Here is a 13,008-nt window from a genome sequence, read left to right on the forward strand (position 1 = left end):
CGAATTCAGATTCGTGATTGCCGATTCAAAAGCCCTCGCATATCGTAGTACATAAAAAAATATTACGATTTTTTTTATTTTGAACCACTAATAATGGATTGACCATCATAAATTTTGGAAATCTGACCTTGGATCGGTTACTGATGACTGGAAAAATCTCCACTCACCAATTTCTACCAAAATCCGAATATTTTAAGAAATTCTCGGTTGGATTTCAGTCATGTATCACGCTGGCTGGTCCGTGTCCCCCAATTTAGGGACATCCTGTATAAGATAGTGTTACAAATGGTAAAATCACCCGTTTTGCCCCCTTTTGTAATGATCTAGTAGTCAACATATAAAAGCGCTCACATGTTATCCAAATGAATAAGGTTGCTGTATCAACCAACATTATTGTAAAAACAGTCTCATTCCAGACGTAAAACTGAAAACACGTACTTTTTCGTTAAAGTATTTTTCACAACATTTCAAAGCATTTGCTTTCCGCATTGTAATTGGAAACCAGTCAAGCTCGCGAACCTGTATTTTTACGTAACTTCTCCGACAGTTACAATAGGAAATACGTGATCGTTAAATATTTGAGTCTAACCCTGTTATTAATCGTAACCCCAATATCATAGGTGTTAGGTTTCTTGTTAATCGTTAATTAATAGAAAGACAGAGAACGATAAACCGATAGACGGTTGAGAGCTGATGAAAAAGAGTAAATAGAGAGCCTATCCATCGCATTAACAATTATATTGTGTATGATCGGCTGTGGCATTACGAGAGTATATAGTTACAATTTTACCCTAATCACTTTTTTCCAAATTTCTCAGCGTTTTCTTTTTTCTTATAATGTCCCATATTCTACACGGGTATGTATGTATGTATGTATGTATGTATGTATGTGAATGTGTATATTATAAACGCGTTACAATTCATTATTTATACGCGACGACACGTTCAAAGTTACGCGTAGGTAATATGTATATTATAATTCTCATATTTATCGGATGAAAAAATTTGTACTTTTTATATATTCATTCATTTATTACATTCATTTACCATTTAGAGAGCTTCAAGGCAAGAAGTGATTTATTAGTTTTTTCTTTGTTTTTTATTATTATTACTATTATTATTAATTTCTTTCTACCACAAGATTAGGACCCGGATGGTTTTTGTTAATCCAACGCAGTGGAAAATTAGAATAGAAATAGGAATAATAGGAAACGATTCAAAAGTAATACGAACGAAAAAAAGGTAACCTTAAAACTTTATACTGCTCGTTATTACCGGTCGGTTACATTACTTCGCAATTGTCTATATATCAATTTCCTCAATCTTCCACCACTCCCTCCCCGGTTAATTTATTTATTCATTTATGAATTCACAAATGTGAAACGCAATAAATAGCGAATATCGGTGTTTCCAAGAATTTTCACGTAATAGCTGTGATTTTGTATTATGCCAAACCTTCAGGTGGATACTTTCTTGTAATAAGTAGGAGTAACTTTTTTTTAGAAATACGTGTATTTGTCTGATACGCGTTCTATGTTGCACACTCGCAATCAAAAATTCTTCGACTGATATTATTTGCTTTTGCATACGAATTTTGACCTATAACACGTGTATTGAATAAATTTAGTAAAAAATATTGCTACGCGTTTATGAAATCTGGACGTTCACATGTTGTCTAAAAATTGTATCATTATTGTTATTATTATTATTATTATTATCATTATTTTTATATTTACTTTTAATATTATTAATATTATTATTACTATAACATCATCATTATTAGTATTATTATTAATGTGATTATTACATTATTCTATATATATATATTATCATTATCAATGTTATTATTATTATCATTGTTGTTGTTGTTTTTTTTTTTTTTTTTTTTGTTTTTTTGTTATCACTACTACATTAATATTATATCAATAGTATTATTCATTCTTCGACCGCATTTTTTTACTTTTCGTTTTTCTACTATGTTATTCATCTCAATAAGTTTTCCTTACTACGGAGAAATCGTATACAATCGTTAGATTCAATTATTAATTCGTATACACAACGTATTGTTTGTTTTGTTCCTTTTAATGTAAAATTTTTGTTACCTTCGGACGATAAGTTAAATTATTAATTATATACGTGTATTTTTATTTATTATTTCTTGTTGTTTAATGTTATTTTCATTTAATAATTTTAAACACTTACGATTATAACATCGATCGTCCATAGCAGAAACTGCAGAGGGGAGAAGATTTTTTCGTTCACACGATTCAAATGAATCATCTCGCTCATTGTCGTTTGTGGTTGTTTTTGTTGTTTCATTTTCTTCTTTTCTTTTTTTTTCTTACTCTCCGTGAACGTTTCGTTTTTCGTTTAACAGTAACTTATTATCATGCACTTGCATGCCCACGTTATACGATGTCTACAGTCGATTGTTATTATTATCATCATTACCATTAAAATTGTTATTCTTATTATTACTATAATTATTGTTATTTTATTTTATTAATATTACTCATTTACCTCAATTCGCATAATATATGTGTGTACGCAATATTGTATATTGTTATCTTATAGAACTATACTGGTTAGTATGCTTGGAGTATTTCCATACGACTCATATGCATTATGCAACTATCTTGTAATTACAGATATACTCTCGTTTTAATTATACGCACATATGTGTACATGCATGTTCATATGATGTGCTTTATTCTATTGAAAAGGTATAACAGAATATACATCTGCGATTTGAAAGAAATGCTACTGTCGGTTCGTCGACGATTTTTAAATTTACTGATATATAACGCGTGACGCAAAGTTTGGTAACCACTTGCTGACTTCATATTATGAATACGCCATCATATGTATACATATGCACACATATATTTTCGTTATTCATACGTATCTATAGTAGTAATAGTGGCTAAATTTACTCTACGAAATTTTACAATCTATGTTATGTATATTAGTAGGAACCATTTTACAACTATAATATCCGAGCCGGTTTTTTTTTTCTTGCAATAATACAAGTTTCTTCAACCGCAGGAACAGCAGCATAAGTAGCAGCATCGTGTAATTCTATCGAAAAATTTCAATTATTGTACAGTTGGAAGAAACGCGATGTTGAAACGCGAGTTCAGAATCGTCCTTGTTGTTTTTCTCTTTTAATTCGTGTATTCGTGTAACGTGACACTTGATAGAGTTGCAATTTAACTAGATTTCTAACGTTCGTAAGATTATTTTGCATTAAATATTTATTTCCATTCGTTCGTTTAAATCGTCGTTAAAATTGAATGCAAGAAATCGGTATGTTTCAGGTGAAGATAAACAATTACATGTAACAAAAAAGAAACCGGCAGGAAAAGCTTACAACTAATTAAGTCATGGCCAATTTTAGTAATTATATTTAACCTCATGATAAAAAATGAGAAAAATAATAATAATCATTAGTATCTTTAAATTTTTGTCACGCGTCTCTTTTCTCCCCGCTTTGCCTTCTTTTGTCAGTTTCCCTCAATTCGCAGAGGCGAAAGTTTTACACTGCGTAAAGTGTACGATTAAATGAAGACAATTTTTTCTTGACCTTGGTGACTTGTTGACTAATGTTATTCTTGGATATGAAGGTCAGAACTCAAAACACTTTTTTATAGTGTTAACGTTTCGGCCCTGATGGGGGCCCTCCTCAGAACCAATTTATTTAAATCATCTGTCACGAACAAAAATAATAAAATAATGTACAACTCCTTTTTCAACAAAACATGAATAGTTTAGATAATAAGCCAGGATGTTTATGCACTATAAGTGAGAGGAATAAAAAAGGAGTTGTACATTATTTTATTATTTTTGTTCGTGACAGATGGTTTAAATAAATTGATAATAAAGGAATTCCTCTCACTTATAGTGCATAAACATCCTGGCTTATTATCTAAACTATTCATGTTTTGTTAAAAAAAGGAGTTATACATTATTTTATTATTTTTGTTCGTGACCGATGGTTTAAATAAATTGGTTCTGAGGAGGGCTCCCATCAGGGCCGAAACGTTAACAGTGTACGATTAAATGTTTGTTAGTAACGAGAACGTGATTAGAAAAGTAACATTTCGTTGCATAAAGAAAGACAGAGCAAGGAATAGAAAAAAAAGAAATAGAAAAGAAGATATTAAAGGTGCGCGGGTACTGAAATTTTTCGGGTCGGGTCGGATCGGATAAAATGGATTACTTTCAGATTACCCGAAACTTTCCGATTACCCGAAAATTTCGTATTACCCGATACTTTCCGATAAAATACCGGGATTTCTAAAGTGAAAATGAATTTTCGAAAATTTTGGAGTACCCGAAGTTTTTAGACTACTCGAAGTTTTTGGACTACCCGAAGATTTTGGATTTACCAAAAAACCGGACCCGATGCAAATCCGACCCGAACCCGAATTCGAGTACTCGAAATTTCGGGTACCGACACACCCCTAGAAGATATATATGTTCAGATACGTGAAAAAAGAATTGTGAAAATTTATAAAAATTGAGAAAAAAATTCCGTCCATTTTTGATCGTAAGCGATCTTCTCCTTCTTCGTTTCCATTTATTCGACTAATACACGTAAGAGTGCGCGTATATGTATATATATAAAATAAAAATTATGCAATAATTATAATTTTTGATTTTAAAACTTTGATCATAATTTCCAATAGTCGTTCATGCGCATTTTTTTTCTTCTCCATGTATAAGCACACACCTACATATAGGTATATATAATGAAAAACATGGCAATTAAAATCAATTCATCACATATATGTATGCGTATATATGTATAATATTTGTGTATTTTTGCATTACCCGCCTATTACGCTTTACGCTATTTATTAATAACTATCATATCTCGCTCGTAAATATACATTACGTATAATCCGCGGAAAGATGATCAATAATTACGATATTTTTAGCATCATTTTATTTTTCGAACGTCATCGTCGAAAAAATATGTCAAAAAACGATATTACGAGATTATAAAACGAGATATAGCAACTGATGTACCCTAAATCTATATGTATAACGGCTTCGTATCGCCGTCGTCCATTTAGATCTATATTTATAGTGTGTGTGTGTGTGTGTGTGTGTGTGTGTGTGTTTGTATATGCATGTGCACATACACACGCCCCTGCCTATCGCTAACCAGTTTTCTAATATTACCAAGTACCGTAGGTGTATCGGCCGGTCCCTAAATTAGTCGACGTCATTACCTCTACAGTAATATATGTGTATGCATAGCTACGAAATAATCTGCGTGTACTATTATAGTACATCGCGCCACTAACCTCTATGTCCTAGACAAGACATATATATATAATAATAATAATAATAATGACAATAATAATAATAATAATAATAATTTCATACACGTCCCTTCCGGTCAGAAACTGGCCCGGAAAAAAAAAATTAAAAATTAAAAGAAATTTAAGAAAGTCGGAAGAAAAAGAATTGCTAAATTACAATGATTCAGAAAAAAATAACGAAATAAAATAAAAAATAAAAAAAAAATCAAAGAAAAATAATAAAATAAAAAATAAAATGTATATCTTGCGCATGCTTGTAATATATGTGTTGGGGTATAAAGTGCATGACGTATGACTAAAACATAATTACGTCTGTTGAACTTTTAGGTAGCCTAATTGAAATTGTTCTCACGATTGCCGATAGCTTATAATCTAATTTTCATCAATTCAAGTAATCGTTCATAGTTATTTCTTCATCAATTACGTTTCGTTCTACGTTGAAAGATTCATGAGACACGACGAGACGACATGTCACGGGTTTCAGTATACGCGTGACGTTACTACGAATGCTGCGTTCGCGTAGTTGAAAAATGTATTCGGATCGAGACCGTACCGACTATATTGATCCGGAAACTTCCCTATTTATCACCGAGATAAATTCTCTCCTCGCGTATCGATCTAGTATTATTATCATTATTCTCATTAAAGTCATGGAAAAACCTAGCTGCGTATTATTGTATAATCCGCGATCGACGACGATCATCGAGGATCAATCGGCTGTAGTTAAAGAAAATCCTTTTCAGTCCCGTCGATGTAAGAGGTATATGTACTCGTATATTGTATACAATATGTATATTATGCATGTATGTATCAACTATATGTATATGAAATATAACGAATTATTCATTTTCATTCTTTTTCAAACTTTTTCACTTTTATCTAAATCTATTGTTTATATGTGCACTGAGGTAGACGGATGGAATATAATATTGTGTAGCTCGCTGTTTTTGCCGGATGATCGTACGATTGTTAATTGTTTGCATAGAATTTCATACGCAGAATCTGGTATCGTACGATACGTACGAACGTATATCTGCCGGATCTACAAGAGCGGAAAACTGCGAGCTTTTATTTATTATTATTTTTTTCTTCTTCTTCGTTATGTTAGTCTATTTTATTTATTCATTTTTTTTCTTCTTCTTCTTCTTCTCTTTCAGCTCTCTCTATTTCTATTATATTAGTAGTTTCATTAGTCGTTTCATTTTTATATACGAAAAATAGAATTCATCTGAGGTAGTGGATGGACTTTCTATAGTATAGTGTATATGTTTATAATATTTGTATATGTAATTAATAGTTATAATATATATATATATATAGTACCACGCGTAAACTAAAAATAATAACGGTTGTGTGCCCTTGTGACGGGCGATTCTGAAACGCCACGTTACAATATATATATATATATATATATATATATATATATATATATATATATATATATATATATATATACCGGGACAATCTCTTGAAACTTGAAAATCAACCGCGCATGCGCCAAATAATTCAATCCCATTGGTAGGTATCTTCCCGCAGCAATACGCAAAACGTGTACGTTTGAATTTTCAAAGAGCATTAGCATTAAATTCCAACCATTTTTTGAAGAATCGACTTTCCAAAGCAATAACAAATGCTTCCCAAACTTTTTCGAATCGCTACCTCAATTGTTTGAGATTCTAACCTCGAATATTCGTACGAACTACATCGCCGCCAGAAACAGTCTGCTCAGCTGAAAACTCGGAATGGCCAGCCTGCACGAAAAGCCGATAAACCTCGCGCATGCGCGGTTCATTTTCAAATTTCAAGAGATTGTCCCGGTATGTAATGTATATCGAGATGCAAACATTACACACGCGTGCCTATATCCGTTCGTGTTCACTGTCACATTTCGTTCCTTTATCAAAATTCTCTTTTCTTTCCTTCTTTCCTTCTTTCCTTCTTCGTTAAATCATCTCCTACACAATATGCAAGATCCTGCATTTTACATGTATAAGAATGCATTTTAAATTCCACGTAGCGTAAAGACTCGAGTAGCGCAGTAACGGCAGTAGTGGCGAAAATTTATCACACGAAACACGAAGAAAAAAAAAAAAAAATAATTATTATTATTTACTTTTTTTCTTTTTAAACGAATAATAAATGAGTTAAAATTAAATGATAATCCGCGTTAGTTGGATGAGTACAATTATCATAAGTATATTATAGCTTTGCAATTTTCTATAATGAGGTATTGCGCGTTGCTCACGTAACTATAGTCATTCTCTTCGTATGATAATATGTATAATAAAGATAATTTTTTTTTTTTTTTTTTTTTTGCCCTTGTATACGTACAATACGGGACTCGGTGATAGAAAACGCTCTACCTACCTCTGTTACCCCCGCGTGAGATTCAAGCATCGCCGATGCGACGTATACGTATATAGACGTGATAAAACAGAAAATATTAATAATAATAATAATAATATGGGTATTATCGTTACCGAAAGAACTCATGTTTTCGTTTCTGTTTTCATCTTCTCTTCTCGCAGTTGATCACAATCGCGATCACCTCCTCATCCGGCACCCCCTTTCGCCGTCGAGTAGTTCTCTTCCTCCCACTTCTCGACCAGTGTCCGCGTGTGTTTGGTCTTCGCCGGATCGATATATATATTGTTACAAAGGGTGAAATCACCCGTTTTGTCCCCTTTTAAATGATCTAGTAGTCATCATAGATAAAAGACGTTTATAAACCTCTTATGTCTTTCAAAAGAATAAGGTTGCTGCGTCAACCGACATTATTGTAAAAACAGTCAGTCTCTGGACTTTAAAAAGAGAACTTCGTGTCCAAATACATCTATTTTCTTTCTAAAATATTCCTTGTTCGTGAGACTTCTTTGGCTCGGCGTTCGCTTAAATCGCACAGAGAACTCTTTGATTCTCTTAATCCTTTCTTAATTTCCCCCGTTGTTACGATATATATATATATAAAAAAATATATACATATATATATATATAATATATTATATATAATATATATATAATATAATATACATATATACATATAAATATATATATATATATATATCGAATCGAGCACGTGGTTCGACTCATCCCGCGTAATCCTACTCGGCCTTGACGACTTCCGGTTCCTCGTTGTCGCTGAAGTCGTCCTCCTCGGCGCCCGACGATTCGCCTTCGTCCAACGGCGTGTGTTGCAGATGGACCTCAGATCTATCCTCGTGGACGACGCCGGGTCCCCTGCCCTCGTCCCTCCCTATCATGGGATAATCCTCGATGCCGCGACCCCCCAGCTTGTCCATTGCGCTCATCTGCGCCATTTTCGCGGCGTGGGCCGCGGCGACGGCCGTCGCCTGCTCGGGACTGAGGCCCATCGTAAGTCCCGAATTCTCGGCGATGAACTGCAGGTAGGTGTCGAGTATCGCCGACCCCGTCGCGCTGTTGTGATGCCCGGGTCCGTGGTGCCCCGGGGGCTGAAGGGGGGCGGTGTTCGGCTCCCGGGTGACGTGGAGGGTGTCGTGGGACTTGGCCGCGATCGCCCCCGACGCCTTGTTCACCTTCGTTATCACCGTGTTGTTGTTCGGCGTCGGCGAGCCGTATCGCAAGCTCAGCGGCAGCGTCAGGTCCTCGGGATCGTCGCCTCCGCACACCGAGCTTCCGGTTTCCGAGGGCGCCCCTCTCGGCAGTTCCAGACGCATGTCGCCTCGACGCGGTCCCGTGGGACTCGCCCTGGCGCGCAGCTCCGCCGGGGAGACTTTGACCCCCGCCTTTGCCAGCAGCCGTGATGCAAGCTCGGGGTCAAAGGGACTCGGCATCGGCAGAACCGGCAGGTCCTTCGTGCTGATCCCTCGATGCTGACGCGACATGTGAGAGTGCAGGGAATTACGCGACTTCGCGACCGTTCCGCAAAGCACGCATCTGTACCCCGGGCATATCGTGTGCTTGTCCTCGAGGTGCGTCCGCAACGTGTGAGCCGATCTGTATATCTTCCCGCACTTCGGACAAGGCCGCGGATCCGTAGCTCTGACTCGCATCATGTCGAGTCCTCGGCGGGCTACTGAAATCACAGATGGAAATTTCGCGTGATTATTTTCCAAACGGTTGAATCGAATAAGGGAGCTTTTCTTATAATTTAACTTCTTTCCTTTTATTTTGTGTTTGTTTTTTACCCCCCACCCCGTCAGTTCAGTTCTCGTCAAATATATTAAGACAGATTAAAAAACGACCGTTGCTTATTGACGGTATAATCAGCGAGCTTTCGAACCCCTCGCAATTATCAAATTGATCTATTTCTCAATAAAGTCGAGAGAGTGTTTAAAATTCTGCTTTCATCCATTTTATACCAGTATCAAACATTTTTGAATAACTTTCCAAATAACGGTTTTAATAACTTGTAAAAAAAGTTGAATGTCGTGTTCAGTTCTTGAGTACGTAAAATATATTTTTAGAATCGAAAATTCAGATTATCAATTGTGTTGAATTGAATCAGTTTAGTAACGATATATCCGGCGAGAAAAATTCTCTCCTTAAAAGGTATACTGAAAATAGAAATAATCATTAAAGATTCAAAGATGTTGGTTCTGCAGAGTCTCGATGTCGATCAACGCCAATGCGGTAAAACGTTTGTATGCATATTTCGCGATCTATTCCTTCGGTCGACCCCATTTCTGCGACACCTTTCCCGATATTATCCCCGTTGCGTGCCTGCCAAAAGTCACGGAGTAGGGACAGCAATTAAATTAGTATTTGACGAGTGTTTCAGCGTTGCGACCAAATGGATTGGTGAAAAGAAAATCAAGTAGAATGAGGCGCGAAGTAATTTATCAGTATTAACGTGATCGACAATATCTAAAAATATATTTTTTTTAATATATAAAATAAATTGGTAGTTTATTTCAGTAACGCGATTGCCTTAAAAGCAATTTATCTGTAGACATTATCCAGATTGAGATGCAAAGTATGAAGAGGAACGAAAATATTTTTCGAAAATATGTAAATTTGAACAACTGGTGAATTTGAAAAATTAACGACGGAGCCAGGAATCGAACCTGGCGTCTAGAGATGCTTGACCGGAGTCTTATTCCACCAGACCACCTAGCCACCCTGACTCTGTTGTCGTTCTTTCATGCCCAGTGATTTCAAATTTGTTTTCCTATGCCCGATTTATGTATGAGTAGGAATTTCTTCTCTGCATGCACGATGTAAGGAGACTGTAGTGTGTAGATGTTATGTTTACCCTTTTTGAATCATTTGCTTCCGATGAGAAGCCCGTAAGACGGCAATGCCGTCTAAAAAATGAGATGCTGGTGTGCAAATCATTAATCTACGAGAGAATTTTTGTTGAAAGATGTAAATTTGAACAACTGGTGAATTTGAAAAATTAACGACGGAGCCAGGAATCGAACCTGGTATCTAGCGATGCTTTACCGGAGACTTACTCCACTAGACCAAATAGAAAATATTTTTCTTTGGAAATAATCAAGTTAATAATTTCACTGAATATATTTTTTATTATACAAAGCATTATACTTAAATAGTATACTCTATTTGATTATACCCTAAAGTCTATTTAAAATAATACAATACTTTATACATCACTCGTTCAATATATGTATATGTGTATATATTTATCCGTATGTATATACATATAATATATGTATTTATTTATGTATCATTCGTAGGCATTGGTATATTATGGATATATTAGATTTATAATATGATCGGGTATGCTAAAATACTGACGTTTTTCAAACACGCGGCTGTAGAAAAATAACTAATCAATTGGTAAACGACCTGACGGTAGTTTTTTTTTGTGTTCCTCTTTTCTTCAACGACAAATAAAAAAAATAAAAAAAAAAAATAAAAAAAAAAAAAAACCCTCGAAAGAGAGAGAGAGAGAGAGAGAGAGAGAGCAGCAGGAAGAGGAGACGGAGAGAGGAATGACAAACGAGAGAAGAATACCTACCAGTCTTCTCTCGAATGCCTTATCTCTTCGCGAAGTCATTATAGAATGAAACCCCGTGCTTTCTACTCGCGATTATAATCGATGTACAGAAATGAGTCAGCTGGTTCTCAATTCGCGGAAACGCCATCTCCTTCAAAGTCAATTACGCATTTCTTATCCCTTATATATACATATACATATATATGTATAGAATCACAATTATATACTTAATAGCATTAAAATTAAGGCTGGCGTACTCAGCTTAGAGGAACATCATTTTATCAATTATTATTATTATTATTATTATTATTATTGTTATTATTCACGTGCCAACCACCTATCAACGCTTTGCTATTGTAACGTGAAATAAGTCGACACTCCTCCGTCCTATACGAAATACTGTTCAAAGTACATCTATTCTATGATCGTATAATAATATTATTATTATTTTTTTTTACATTACCATTATCATTACTATTTTTTCATCTCACCTCTTTTCCTCCGAATAGCAAAAGTCAAAGCGCTGACTCGATCTCTACTTCGCTGGTCAGATTCTCTCTCGCAATCGTGATTCTAGATGAAAGAAAAAAGAGAGAAAAAAAAAAATACTTGAAGAAAGTGTGTACTTGGGTAGAACGAGCATAAAAAATGGAAAAAAAAAAGATGAATATACACTTTGCTTCCAAGTAAAATAATCGCGCTGTTCACCGCTAGTTTCGACAGCTCACAGTCAGCGGTAAGGACGAAGGTGAATCCCACATCAGACGTAGGTCCACCGCAAGGTCTTTATCTGATCCCACTGTACGGGGTGTTTCATTCTCATGTGATTCCGTACGCTGTTTGGGTGTGAAAATGTTTTGGCGCAGGAAGTTACGGGGCAGGTGGGAGAATCACGTGGATAATGATGCTCGAGGTGAGCTCGCATCGCGCTGATGTCCAGCAAGGTGCGGCAGCACAACGGGCAACGGTAACCGTGCTGACGGTGATGCTCTTGCAGCATCCTTTGCTGGCGGAAGTCCGGCTGACCGGATGCCGTCTGAGTCCGTGATGTGACCTTCGGCGATTGGCGATGGCTCGGGTTGTGGTGGTGGTGGTGGTGGTGGTGGTAAACTCCGTTCTCTCCTTCATCGACCCCGGTATCTGCAACCACCACCGAACCAAGGTTACCACCGACCACCACCACCAACCGATATTTACACGACATACCGATCAACGACTCATCGACCGTTCAACGATCGGTCGGAGCCCGAGACGCGGTAGGTCGCGTTGCAACGGTTGTGTTAGTGTTTTATTTTTTTTTATTTTTTTTTTTGATTTTCATTTTTTTTGTTTTTTTTTTTCTAATATTCGTTTGTGATTTTTACTTTCATTCTTTTTACGGGGTCAAGCTGATACGGAAGTTGCGGTTGCAGGGTTTTCGTGTGAGGGATGAATCCGCGGCGGAAGGTTGCATGTGAACTTTTGTATCGATCTAAACACGAGTGGTAAATTTGCCTGTGGTGTTACTCGTACCTGTTCAATTATTCACGATACGATAAATTATAAAACACGACCCCCCCTTCCCCCCCCCCCCCCCCCCCCCCCCTCGTCTTTTTATAAGAACACGAAAACCACAGCAAAATAATAATGATGATTATGACGATTATAATGATGATAATAATAAAAATGTAATAACGACCAAATTTAGGCTTTTTTGCGCTGCAGAATACTCGACTACTGTAAAATGTATAACACGTA

At 36.0% G+C, this 13,008-nt stretch overlaps 1 protein-coding gene across 5 annotated transcripts in view; it reads right to left on the bottom strand.

Moving 5' to 3' along the window:
- Positions 1 to 7,601: 7,601 nt before the first annotated feature.
- Positions 7,602 to 13,008, bottom strand: part of LOC124177000 (protein abrupt-like) — a 43,305-nt gene continuing 37,898 nt past the window's right edge. For 2 of the 5 annotated variants that reach the window (XM_046558985.1, XM_046558983.1), the window contains exon 6: positions 7,602 to 9,384. In XM_046558985.1, the coding sequence (XP_046414941.1) occupies positions 8,432 to 9,384 (953 nt within the window). In that variant the 3' untranslated portion in view covers positions 7,602 to 8,431. The other 3 variants (XM_046558984.1, XM_046558990.1, XM_046558987.1) reach the window with 3 other exon arrangements.

Source organism: Neodiprion fabricii, chromosome 2 (genome assembly GCF_021155785.1).
Source record: "Neodiprion fabricii isolate iyNeoFabr1 chromosome 2, iyNeoFabr1.1, whole genome shotgun sequence".
Classification (NCBI taxonomy): domain Eukaryota; kingdom Metazoa; phylum Arthropoda; class Insecta; order Hymenoptera; family Diprionidae; genus Neodiprion; species Neodiprion fabricii.